The sequence below is a fragment of the Dermacentor variabilis genome, chromosome 1 (genome assembly GCF_050947875.1).
Source record: "Dermacentor variabilis isolate Ectoservices chromosome 1, ASM5094787v1, whole genome shotgun sequence".
Lineage (NCBI taxonomy): Eukaryota > Metazoa > Arthropoda > Arachnida > Ixodida > Ixodidae > Dermacentor > Dermacentor variabilis.
The window spans coordinates 229745080-229759631 of NC_134568.1; the positions used below are offsets into that span (position 1 = coordinate 229745080).

General features: G+C 42.6%; 1 protein-coding gene across 1 annotated transcript in view; it reads right to left on the reverse strand.

Annotated features, from left to right (window-relative positions):
- Positions 1-14552, reverse strand: part of LOC142558382 (sulfhydryl oxidase 1-like) — a 136650-nt gene that overhangs the window by 115011 nt on the left and 7087 nt on the right. The window contains exon 2 of the mRNA XM_075670528.1: positions 11906-12000. Coding sequence (XP_075526643.1) covers positions 11906-12000 — 95 coding nt within the window. The remainder of the gene's footprint in view (positions 1-11905; positions 12001-14552) is intronic.

Consider the following 14552-nt stretch of genomic DNA (forward strand, 5'->3'; position numbering starts at 1 on the left):
GTGAACACCTAAAGATGTGGAAAATGAAACCGAATGCAGAAAACTTTAATTTCTCGAGAGAACTGATGCAGGCTAATTGGTACATATCTTTGTCCCATTCTTTCAACCTGCCGTGGTTGCTTATTGGCTTTGGTGTTACGCTGCTAAGCACAATGTTGTGGGATCAAATCCTGGCCACTGCGGCCGCATTTCGATAAGGGCAAAATGCAAAAACGCCCATGTACCACGCAGTCGGTGCACATTAAAGAACCCCAAGTGGTCGAAATTAATCCGGAGTTCCCCCTTACAGTGTCTGTGCCTCATAATCAGATTGTGGTTTTGGCACGTAAAACCCCAAAGTCTAACCTTATCTCCCATTTGTTCACAGTTCTAATTTCTCAGTGCATTTTTCTTTTTAATGATGTTCAGACACGTTAAAAGCCATAGCCTTCATGTTTATTGCCTTGTATTTGTTTTTCTGTTACTACATAAAAATTGGCATGAACAAAAAAGCATCATATCTCAATTTGATGGAAAGAAGAAGATAAATTGTGTTGTCTCTGCTGTGAATGTACTATGTTTAATGGGACATTAAGGAGCGACACTAAATCAGTTTAGACTGATAACATAGCCTTTAAAACCCTGTTGTCAATAATTTCACAATAACAGGTTGATTATTAGAAGAGAAAATGAAGGTCAAGGTGCCAGATGTTTAACTTAATGCCGAAACCCCAACACGAGAACATCAGTGCGACATCTCAAATTTCAAAGTACTTTTTCACATTTTGGCCGCATTGGCCCCGTAAAAGTTTCTGAAACTTGTTATATTCAGTCTGGCTCCTTTAGAACACAAATTAGTCTATCTTTATTGCTAAAGAATTAACTAGGCCCTAGCAGATGCTGTCGTGGGAACTTCAAGACGGTGTCACCATTCGTCTTTCATTTTTGCACCGTTTCTTGAGGTAAGAGTGGTGTTTGCGGTATTGTAGAAGGGCAATTCACTAATACAGAAGAAATAATTTTTCTCTTTAGCATGCCTCTAACACTTTACATGATGAAACAAAAGTAGACAGATTATTTACTCATATTATGAAATTTAGCCATATTATGAAACATGGATATTGAAATTGTAGACTGAAAAAGCTCATGCTATTAAAGTGAAGCTGAATGAAACTATAAAAGTTACTTATACCATGTGACAATATGATTTCACATGTGTTATTCTTACATGCCACCAATTAATATTTAACAAAGCTAAAAGAGCTTCTAGCAGCTGTGTATTATTACACTCTGAAAACCAATAGGCCAGTGTATATGAACTTACATTCATGTTAAATTTAGTGGCTCAAGTTCTATCACTGTGCATTCAATGGTAATTTGGGATTCTAGCCCATTCCTAGCCCATTCTAAGAAATCCAGATGTGATAATAGATGTATAGTGGCGGTGTCGTGCCCTACAAATTGAAGTGTCGCGGTGTGGTGCTGTTGTACCGCAATGCGTTTGCCTTCGATTTGCTGTGTGAAATTATGTTATTATTATCCGGTGATATTGAGGTTAACCCCAGTCCATCCCCTAGTGCTGAACTTCTGCCTATCCTCGACGCTATCAAACGACTAGAGAGTGTTCAAGCCGCAATTCGTGTAGAGCTTGAGCAAATTAAATCAACCCAAACTACCCAAGACAAACTTTTAGCTGAAATTACGAGCCCCTCCAACATCTTAGATTTATGCCAACAAGAACCAACCACCTCAACCACTGTTAACATTATCGGCCGACTACAGCACGACATCACTACCCTGAAAGCCGCGAACTTTGACACCAACAACCGTATGCGGCGAGCCAACCTTCTTTTCTTTGGCATTGAAGATTCCAATAAAGAACCTTGGAGTGATTCAGAGAACAATATTCTAGGCCTATGCAAGAATACTCTTGGTTTAACATTGAACACCAGCAATACTGAGTGTGCACATCGCCTTGGAAGGTTCTCCGCAACAAAATAACGCCCTATAGTAGTAAAACTGGCCCACTTCAAGACGAAAGAAAACATATTGGCTTATGGGCGTAAGCTAAAAGATACATGTTTTGCCATCAGAGAAGATTTTGTCCCAAGTACGTGCTTTGTACGCTCAAAATTGTTAAAATTTATCAAGCCCCAAAAATGCGCATTTAAGCTCAGCCTGGACAAGCTGTGTATAGGCAGCAAATGCTATTTTTATGATGCTGTATCCGATAGTATCATTGAACACACCACAACACCTAACAGCAATGAACTGCCAGCTCCAAGTGATACCTTATCTGACCAGCCCCAGTGACGAACAAGAAATTCCGCGCCTGCTTCATTCAAAAACCACCCCAATTCATTTTTTAACATTAGTGTGGCTTTCACTAACATCCACAGTATAATTCGAAAACATAACTCGAAAGCTTCATAGACGACACCACAGCCGATATGATTTTACTAATGGAAACGTGGTTAAATAAGGACGTCAGCGACCACAAAGTTGTTCCATCCTGCCCTAACTTTACAGTTTATCGACATGTTAGGCGAGGAGGTGTACTAATTGCCGTTAGAAACAGCTTACCATCATCACTGATAAATCACGACGACGACATCAAACTAACATGGGTAAGCCTGCACGGTACAATTGGCAAAATAGTATTTGAAATCTGTTACCGTCCACCAGATAGTAACCCCTAATTTTGCGATTTCTTACGCCTTTCTTTAGAACAAATTCTAATAATATGCCCACTGCACCTATCTTCCTTTTTGGAGGTTTTAATCATCCCAGCATCAATTGGCCGCTACTTTCAGTACCCAATAAAACATCCTATAGTGGACCCAAACAGTTTCTTGAATTAACTCTAGACTTTAACCTCCACCAAGCAATAACATGCCCAAATAGGGCGACAACACCCTGGATTTCTTGTTAACATCTAGCCCAGAAAACATAAAAAAATGCGACTTCACTCCCTGGCTTTCTTTAGCGACCACAGCGTACTTCCTTCATATCGGCATTTTATTGCTTTAAAAAAGAAAGCCCCCACGCAAAAATTAAACACTGATTACAAGAAAGCTAACTTCGACAGTCCCCCCCCCCCCCTCCCCGTACTCAGCCCACTCGGTCAACGCCAATTGGAAATTATGTAAAAACATGATGCTAAACTTAAAAAACATATATATTCCTACTATCCTTATAAATACCGACAAAAATAAGCAGTGGCTTACGCAATGCCTAAAACGTCTACTTAATATGAAAAAATGCCATTATCGGAAAGCAAAGTTAACTAATAACCGCAGAGCTTGGGATAGGTACGAACTAAGTGCCAAAAAATACATTAAGGAATTGAAAGCTTCCAAAAACAAATTTTTTTCAACTGACCTCTAATCAATCCTCCAATCTAACCCTCATAAATTATTTCAGATTATCTCCCCGCCTAAGCGCCAAACTCAGCTCCAGCTATCAGATGACGACAACATACTAATTGAAACTGAACAATGTGCTACAGCCCTTAACAACTTCTTCACATCAGTATTTTCCACTGCTATAAACTTTAGTTCTCCCGAATTACCACACCACTTGCCGACCACAATGCCTGATATCCAGATTAACGCTGATGGAATAGCAGGGCTAATACACGCTCTAAAATTATCCTCCTCGGCTGGTTACGATCAAATCAGCAGCAAATTACTTAAAAACACCATTTTCCTGTCAAGAGCAATACTTAGCTTACTTTTCCAACAATCAACCAGTACTGGTGAAGTTCCCCACAATTGGAAAAAGCCTCAAGTCATTCCCGTCCATAAGTCTGGTGATCGAACAAAAGCATGTAACTATCGTCCAATTTCTCTAACCAGTATCCCATCTAAACTGCTGTAACATATCATAGCAACCAATCTAATGAACTACCTTGAATCAATTAACTTCTGTTCATACCAGCATGGTTTTAGAAAACTATTATCCTGCGAAACTCAGCTCTCTGAATTCACCGATGAAATCTTGTAACACATGGATGATCACCTACAAATTGACGCCATCTTCTTAGACTTTTCGAAGGCCTTTGACCGTGTCTCCCACAATCACCTACTTGCCAAATTATCTACTCTTAGAATCCCCCCATCACGGATTACCTGGATTGAACATTTCTTAAAAGGCCGCGTACAATACACATCCACTAACTCTCGTGACTCACACCTTTCTGATGTTACATCCGGTGTCCCTCAGGGAGCAGGCTTAGCACCCCTGTTATATTTAATCTATATCAATGACCTGCCATCTAACACAAACACCAGACTTCAACTTTTTGCTGATGACTGCTGTTTCGTGCCGTTCGCGCAAAGAATACGATCGAGCCAAGTGTCAGTCAACACAGAACCCCGTTGCTTTATTTGCTCAACTATTTATACGTTGTGAATAGGAGAGGGAACATGTTTAAGAAAGCTTTCGAGGGCATGTTCGTTGATTCCATCGTTAGTGGGCATGCGCACTAATGCAGAGTTGGACATGATGCGCATGTCTTTATAAAACACGATACAACTGCGTCATCTACAACGCCATCCATAACCCTGGTGATTCCATTGACCTACAAAAAGACATAGACACTATCGTTTCATGGTGTGAAAAATGGTTCATGCCTCTTAACCTTAATAAGTGCCAATGTATGTCCTTTTCCCATAAGGAGAGCATCACAAATTACGAGTACCATATAAGCTCAACTAAAATACCATGAACAGACTGCTATAAGTATCTAGGTGTTCACTTGCCAGCGTCATTATCATGAGTTACTCACATTGAAACAATATGCGCAAACGCCTCGTGCACACTTGGTTTTTTTGTGTCACAATCTGAAATATGCATTGCCCGCTATTAAAAAACTTGCATATCAGACATACGTTCGGCCGAAACTGGAGTACGCTTCATCTATCTGGCACCCCTCAGAAGCATATCTCACCTACGAATTAGAAGTCATTCAGAATCGTGCTGCACGCTTCATCATGTCAAACTACTCAAGTAAAACCAGCATAACTGAACTAAAATGCACACTCGATCTTCCCAGTCTCCAATCACGTCATATCATCTCGCGTCTCTGCATGCTTCACTCTTTCTACTATCACCCAATAGCCAGACACCCTTGACTACAACCCCCGCCTAGAATCTCACCCCGCCTCAACCACCACTGTCCAATCGCGCACATTCAGTGCCGCACGTCTTCGATGAAGGATTCTTTTTTTTACAAATGCAATAGCGCTATGGAACACTCTTCCAGACCGTATTGTTTCTTCCGCCGACCACACGACTTTTCATGAGAAACTAACAATCCACCTCACCTAGAATGTTTTGTTAAGAATGCACTTGTTACTTGACCCCTGTTAAGTAATTAATTGTTAGTGATTCATTCTCATGCATAGTATGTATTTTTTTTTACACAGTGATCTTGATGATAGTGCCGCTTGCTTGGTTCCTTCCTCAGCATTGTTTCCTTTTCTAATATTCGTCTATCTTCCGGGTTTTTTTTTTTTTTCATTATGAAGAGTTCCTCATACATTGTTTGCCCCCACCTTACGTAATGCCTCCGAGCCTTTAAGGCTCCAATAAATGAAATGAAATGAAATTCAAAAGTAAGATGACATGGCCAGCAATGTGTACAAGAGGAGTCACCTATGCCTTTGCTATACATATATTACTGTACAACTGCAGTGTAGACCACTTATAATGTAGGTCACCAGAGTTCTGACATCTGCATTATAAGCAATGCCGCACTATAAAAAAAAAATTCATAGGCTGCACGCATGCAAAACATGTAGACCAAGCAGCCATGCACTACGAAAATCAAAGCTTGAAACCGGGATGTCCGCATCTGTTTAAATTTAGGAACATTTAAAGGTTAATGATTGAGGACCTGCAGTCATAGCACGAAGCAAATGAACACAGGAAAAAATAAAGCTATAGAGAAAAGTAAGTCAGTGAGAAATTTTTCAGACACCTAATTTTTTTTTAAACCTGCTTGATCAGTTGGACTTCTGCACGGCATTGCCTCCAACTCACTAGAGCCAATGTGTAGAACAGCTACCGAAATTCCACACAACGTGCGGTGCCTCGTTTGTTTTTCAAGACTGATCCACAGGCGTGATGTCAAAAACCTGGTGACCACGAACCAATGAATTGCTGCCATTGGAGTGCTACATGTGCCACCCATGCCCTAACTTTCGTTGTCAAGGTAATTTCTCTGCTTTCCATGTGCCGTCCATATGCAGTCACTGCGAAGCAGTTTGTTGACTTGGTACCAAACTGAAACTTCGGTTGCCGACTACCAGCAAGGCAGCGCTAATTAGGCCTACCTGACGGGGGTGCCGGTTGCCATGCTATTGAAGGAAGCTCGCCCTTGATATGTTCATAGCCATGCAGAATGAAATAGAGATTGGGCGTGAAATCGCGCTCACAGGCTGAACCAAGGGCAGTGCACTTAAACTGGAATTTGGGTTTGCAGCCAATCAGTCACGACACTATTCCAAACGCCTACTAAGTTTGTGTGCGTGCATATAGAGCCTGAAAGCTCCAAATTAATTTTGAAAAACACAGCTTAAACTGATAGTGGAGTCAAGGTGGCACATGTAATATTGGCACTTCACGACGACGCCCATCATGATAGGTGAATGCAAAAAGCACCTACAGCCTTGACAGCCTCGAATTTCTGAATAGGTAAGGACTGCGAGATAGGCCTATAGGTAGCAGCACCGTCCCCACAGTAGTGTGGATGGGCAGTCGGCAGCACGCATTGAAATGTACACGGCAGTGCTTTGCTGTGAGCGATTTGGGTTGATTGTTTGGTAATGAAACATGCCGACTGCAGTGTACTGACGATATGTTGCACTTCGAACCCATATTTTTGCACGAAACACATGCAACATTCCTACTCTACATGAAAGAGTGAAAAACAGTTTCTGTTCCGGTACATCTATTGTGATTTTTGTTGGTGTCCGGCTTGCGTTCAGCCTATTCTGTTGGCACTGCTGTTGTGAAACTCAACTTTCTGCTATTCTTGCATTGGTTATAAAACATGCCTGTATTCCTGTACAGTGAAGTTAAAGTAGCTAGTCATTAAAAGCAAAGCTTTTCCTTGCGAATCTCACTGGGTTTTGTGATTGTGCGTGCTGTGGCCTGGCTTTTCACTAACCAAATAGGCCAACCAATCACAGCGGACGACACGCACCGCTGAGTTTCTTGTACGACCACCAGATGGAACTTGCCTTCGCATACCTGTGGCAACACCGCCGCCGGTCGTGGGAAAAAAAAAAGAACCAGAAAGCTCGCCTTCGCGCATCTGCAATGGCATTGCATTAGCCTCTCTACAATGCCTGAATAAAGCCTTCCGTGTCACTTTGTGCAGACATTCAACAAACATAAGCTCATGTTTCAATTCTGTATGTACTCCCACAAAGCTTCAATGTACTATATAAATTTCAACTCGTTGGATCTGCTGCATTTTTTTTTACTCTACTTCACCACTTGTACACAAACATAACTACCTTCTACGTTTTCTTCGATTCTCTGACAAATACGAGATAGTTATTAAGTTTAGTTAAACAAGATACAGCACTATGAGCAACAGTGCAGTGACAGGATTGCTATGTGGTTTCACACAAATTTTTTTCATCTTCATATTTTTTTCACAGTAATAGTAAAAGCATACCAATTTAGCCCAAGGGTGCTTTTGCATGATTAGTACAAGCATGAGAATGATGCAAATAATTTTAAATTACTTTAAGAGCCAAGCTTAATGCATTGTGTTCTTTATGTGTAAAAATCATGGCTACTGCCTTTCATCAAGTTAACAGCAGCATAGTAAAGAGCTCATTACACCAACAACCAGAAACTCGGTTTTACAATGTCCTGTGTCTAGTGACTGCAATGCTACATGTGGTCCCCTTGTAATGCTGTAAGCAAATAATAAAAGTACCTAGGTGTGAAATTCACTTGTGAGGCACATAATAGAAGGGGACCTCAAAAACAGTTAGGGATGTCCACGTAACCACTGAGCACAGTCCCAACCACAGTCATGCAATTATATGCTTAAAGGGGCCCTCATCAGGTCTAACGATTTTGAGCTGACAAGCGCAGAGCATACAATGCATGCTAACGATCGTGTTTGCAAAGAATTACATTGCTACGCGCCGTGGCAAGGTCTAAAATTTCAATCCGAACGGTGTTTTCTTCTTTCTTCGTGGCAACCGCGCTCCAAGCCGGATGGTGACGTCCTTGTGTCCCTGCGCCTACGCGCTCGTGTCCGCAGTGCGCCGTCACTCGAAGTGACATATGATTTCGATTATTATTAAAGGCAACATCTGTTATTTGTGTGATCTGTTGCTTGAATTGATGAATTGAATGTCCTTGTGCCTACGTGCTCGTGTCTGCAGTGTGATGTCGCTCAAGATGACATACGACTTCGATAATTATGCAAGGCAACATCTGTTATTTGCGTGATCTGTTGCTTGAATTGATGAATTGAAGTTTAGAGACATAATGAAGCACACAAATGGAATGTCTGCGTGTTTCACTTCACACCGAAGCAAGAGAGATGTACTTCCACTTCGTCTGCTTGTTCCCACGGTTGTGCAGTCACGTGCGCAAGTACCTAAACTATGCCATTTTCTACCGCGTTCCAGTGCATGATCATGCTCTGTGATCCTCTTGATCTGCCTCAGTATTCGTGTAGCACTGAATAATACCACTAGCCATGTGTCCTTGTGCACAGCGCACAAAATCGTGCGCTGCGCAAACGAGACAACAGCTCACTCGCAACGCAGTCAGCAAAAGTGCACAGCGCCGGAAAGAAAAAAAAGTGAGGAGAAAAAAGAATTGAAGGCGGGGCCTGTGACATATACATCACACGATCCTCGAGGTCTGGTATGGGAAAACACAGGGAAGGAATTTCGCTTGCAAAGGCTAGACGAGGCGAGTGGAGAGAGCGTCTTGCTTGGCAGTGGAGCCCTCCTGCTGAAATCATGGGTTCGTGGGACTGAAATATTCCTATCTCGGCTATTAATGAGCCAATTTGAAACATTTTTGTGGCAGAACACTCCTTATAGGACATGTAACAACTTCCAACATATAACCAAAATTTGCTATGGGGCCTGATGAGGGGCCCTTTAAGGTCAATTGTATCCTGTGACATCATATGAGGGCCTAAGATTTTCTTTCCTACTGCTCAGCGATTACACACCACCTTGTTGATGATTTGTGGCATCACAGATATTGCAGAATGATCAACACAGTGCTACAAGAAACTGCTAAAGCGCTGTGTTCAGGTGTTGCAGTGACCACTTCATTTATTTAAAATGACGCCAAATGTTTTTTAGGATGTGCTTGAATCAAAATGCGAACATAAAATTTGTGTGACAGGAATGAATGGAAGGTAAGACGATCACACATTGCAAGCTTGATACGTGCAGTCACCGACTTTATCACAGCATAAAGACTACAGCGCAAAGCAAATGGGTCTCTACATCGTCAAAAAAATGCATACAACCATCTACAACTGTGCTACAGCCATGTAACGAACAGACCTTAAAGGATATGTGTGCCGTATGTACACATATAAATAAGATAAACAAGTAGTGGCTAGCAGATGACGTGACGCGGCCACACTATCGTGGTTCAACCAGAGTCCACGAGGCGGTGACTCTGCTCAATCCCGCTGCAAATAATTTCAGTAAAGCACAGCACAGAGCAAAATTCTGGGAACAGCTTTTCTGCGATTTTGAAGTCGTAAAAAACTGTATTTACTTTCCGCACACAAACTGATGAGCCAATGAGCAACAAAGGGCCTCTTTGATTATCCGTCCCTGACAGTCCCAGACTGCCCAAGGTGGTGCTTTCAGCCAATGAGGGTTGCATATACAGTGCCTTGGGCATTCCAGGAATGTCCAGGATACCATATTGAAGACGCCCAATACAAACGCATTTGGTGAGGAGCACCCGCTGCTGACAAGCGGCCAAAGCAAAGCCACCTCCATTGCCTAGGCAACTCCTGTGCAAACGCAACTAATGCCACTTAGAAGACGTTAGCACAACACGTTGTCACTGTGGCTTTTTTCTCTTTTTTCCCATTCCTTGTTCATTTTCTTCACGTCTCCTCCTCCGCATTGTCCTTTTCACTGTCCCCTCCCATTGGCTAGCACAACTCGTTAAGGAGCATGATCACTACCGCACTTGTCTGCGAGATTTTCCCATAAAAGCTGTGTTATAACCGGTATTTTGTCTGGCACAGCTGCACTATAAGTGCTATGCACATACGTGACATTCTATGGAAGGGTAAACGAGAGGCAGAAAAGACGTGTTATAGCTGGTCGTGCACTATAAGCGGTTACATTTCAAGTGGTGTGAAATTTTGGCAAATACAGTACAGATGTTCATATCACATTTTAAAGCATTAGCATAATGAGCAGAGCATAAAGCTTCTTAGAGCGTAGGTCTTAATGGCCCGTTCCTGCAGCTAGCAGTGGCGGTGATGTTAACCAAGCGAATGAGCACAACAGCAAAAGATGAAAGAGCGAATGCGGAGCGGCAGATGAAAGATGCAAGCCATGAACAGTGGATACTAATGAGAGTGGCCCCTTCAGTGACATGCACACAAGAAACTGGTTTCATGTGGAGCCGCCTGACTGCTCGATGTGTGCTTGTATCTGGTCTCAACCGGATCGCTTGTTTCATACTATCATCTGCTCGCATCAGCTCTCGCTCACGCTTGTTTGGTTTTCTTGGTTTGGTCACGTTCGCACTTGTTTTGGTTGTCATGGTTTGAGATTGTTTTGTAATCTGACTGTATGTGCGACGCAAATTGTGTAGTACTTTCTGGAAGCCAAGCGGCACCAGCGATTATACTGGAACCTTCGATGAGTCATGTAAAAAGCCGATGCACTTGACCCGCACATCAAATTTTCGAAGTTTGCCGACCCTGCTACATGTCTCTCTCCAATTCTTTGCCTAAATATATTGCGAAATGAAAACACGTATAGAGCTATGCTCAAATTTCGCATCAGGGAGTATCGTAATCGCCAGTGAATTTTTCTTCTTTGTTTGTTTAGTTGTTTATTTATGACCAACAACTCAAGCGGGGAAACATGATGCCAGTGAAATCTGTCAGTAGCAAATAGTCTGTGTGCAGATAGTATTTTTGCAATAACCGAGAACTTGACCATGCTATGTTTATTTATGAGCAATAACTCAAGCAGAAAACCTGATGCAGTCAAATGTTTCTCTAGAAAATAGTCTGTGTGGCTGGTATTTCACAATAACCGAGAACTGGATCATGCTACGTTTAGGCTCAAGGGCTAATGGGCTGAACCAGGTTAGGCCAAACAAGGCCTGGTCAAGCCAGGCTGTGCCAAGCAGAGATGGACCCGAACCTTATGGGCCCTGGCCGAATACAGGCCAGGTATGAAACTACCAGGGTGGGCACGAGCAGGCCATGCACGGCACTTTAGGGCTCATTATGGGCTCGGGCCAGGAAAAAATCGGTCTGTGCAGTGCTCTAGTATGCAATACCACTGGACTGAAAATAAGTATTTCTTCAGTTAAAATAAAACTGCACAAATGAACACTTGCAAAGCAAATTAGTTCTGCAGTTCTCCAGGTGCAGCAAGTTTCATCAAAAGGACAGTAGGCATCCACTGAAAAGCAGCAAAAGGATTGCCAATTTCACTCTCACTCTACCATCTGCTAGTCTCATGGTTCCTTCAGTTCATAGAGCAACTGCCTTGGAAAGCACTAACGCAGACATTGATTCCCAGACCATCACAAGTTTTTGTTTGCCTTTTAAGGATTCTTTCTAAGAAACCCATATTGTGTTCCTTTATAGTTTCGTGCAACTCTAAGTTGGATGCCAACTTTCCCTCTCATGTTCTCTAATGCTAGTAAAATTACTCACTTTGATAGTAGGGTAAGAATTGATTCCATATGTGCGACAGAGCTGCATATTATCTACGCAGTCAACAACTGCGAGACTTATAACAGCCTTCCAACCTGTAATAATAATAAAAAAATATCACTACACACATAAAATACATAAAAAGGCCAAACAATGAACTTTCCTTCTTTAAAATGGGCCCTGAAACACTTTTTGAACATAGCAAAAGAATGTTCCCTATTTGTTAACGAGGCACCAGTAAACATGTGAGCCAAATATTATTGCACTGCAGACAGCAGGGAATTCACAATTGTGTGTAAAAAGCAGCGGAAAACTGCTTACTTTCTCCTTGGCAATGGTGTCATGCAGCATCACTGCAAGCAGTGGAGCCCACAACAGCTATTGGCTAATTTTGTGATTGTGAGAACATTCTCAGTAATAAAATTAATGCTCATTTGAGTCTGATAAATTAAATGAAGAATATTGTGTCTGCAATCGCTAAAAGACAGAAAAGAGATTTCATCTTTGCGCTGCCAGTTTACGCATGACAGTTGCGCGTTGCTGCATCCGCTGCATGTGGCCTCCAAAGATGAGAAGCATAGCAGACACCGAGGCTGCCACGGGGTGCCACCACAAGCCATCTCGCCGCTGAGATGTTGCACGTTTGGGCAGGGCGAGCAAGTCATTGTTCCCTTGTGCCCCCCTGCTGTCTCCCCTGTGTAGCTTCCAGCACGCTAGTGAAAATTAAAGGCGAGAGAAAGCTGCTGATTGGTATAGTAACTATGTCTAATTTCACTTGTGCATGAAGGATTCGATAAATCTTTGCAGTAGAAGATTCGTGAGGAGACGTAATTTAATAGTGATGTCATCCTATCATTAGTTAGAAAAGTGTTTCAGGGCCCCTTTAATGCTTAGCCAGCTTTCACACAAAGCAGTGCATCAACACAATGGGGACAAAGACAATTTTTATACGCTAAGAAGTACAAATGCGCACCTCATGTTTTATAAGATATGTCGATGCAGCTCCCATGAGGACATCACATGCAATTGTGAAGTACTAGCATGCAGTACACATTGTGCCGTCATCTTAATGATTACAAGTGACACCATTAGTTGGATTTGGGTTAAAGTGCAATGGTGGGAAGCCAACTTAACCATCACAAAAAGGCCCTAGTCTCAGCACAGCCAAAGCGCTATTTGTGCTGATTTGAAAAAAAAAAAAGGAAAAGAAAAATTGCAATCAGGTACATGCACAGAGGTGGGGGAAAAACGGACAATGCCTTCAAAATTCAAATTATGAAGTTTAACCTTCCAAAGCAACACACGAGTTATGAGAGATATCATAGTGGATTAATTTCAATCACTCAAACTCGTAACATCATGCTTGGCAGCAGAATGCCATAACCCGCATAACCACTGCAGCGAGTAATGCCTACCCCCATGCCCACTGAAGGGGGTGACATGCAATGAAGGCATCACTACTCTAATCAAGGGTGGCAACCGTTCAGGTTACCTGTCCCTTTTTTGGCACTGTTACAAGAAGTTTCTCTTTCTTGGCGCACTACAGGGAGCGCGGATCTTTTGACATCAACGAAGCTGGCGTTTCCAGGTTGATCTCCATCACTTTCTATGAGGCGCTAGATGATCGAGAGCCAGGTGCCGAGATGGGTGTCTTGGGCCATGGAGTTTGGCTACATTTCGGGTCCTACGGCACTGCGGTCTGCTGGCCCGTCTTCGATGATAATGGAGCAGCACTGGCTGCAGCCACCAAAGGGGCGGATGGAGGTTCTACAGGAATACCGGACGTGGACTCTGTAGACTCTAGAAACCGGTGTGGCGCTGCCCCCTGTCACGCTGCACTGGCATAGCTTACTCAAAGTAAGTTAAATTAAATTAAATTAAATTATGAGGTTTTATGTGCCAAAACCACTTTCTGATTATGAGGCACGCCATAGTGTAGGACTCCAGAAATTTTGACCACCTGGGGTTCTTTAATGTGCACCTAAATCTAAGTACACGGGTGTTTTCGCATTTCGCCCCCATCGGAATGTGGCCACCGTGGACGTGAAGAAGTGCCCAAGTGTTTTCTTCGCTTCATAGAATGAATTTTTTTTTCCTTTACAGTGATCGCGATTATTTCTTTCTCTCTTTTACAGCAACGGCAGCTCCGTGAGTAAGCTGAATGGTCTCCCTAGCAATTGACACATAGCGCAGAAGCATTACAGTTGTCAGAAGCGCGGTCATTGGCACTGCATTTCACGCATGTTTCTTTCCCTCTACACGATTTGAGGCATGCACGAACCTCTGGCACTTGAAGCAGCGCCTCGGGTTTGGTATGTATAGTTAGACATTGATTTTCAGATATCCTGCATCAATGGAAATGGGCACAGTACTGGTACCAAATGCGAGTATCACATGTTTTGTGGGGATCTGTTGGTCGTTTCGTCAGTGTTATTCTTTGTATATTAATTATGTTTTGATCGTTAATCCTTCAAGGAGCTCTTTGTCACTAAGGTTCAGGCAATCTTCTTCTGATATTACTCCCCTGCTTGTGTTGAGCGAGCGATGTGGAGAGATTGTCACATTAATGTCACCGATACTGGCGAGTTCATGCTTTTCAACTTGTTCTTTCTTGGTCAGTTCGAGGAGGAGGTCTCTGCCAGCCATC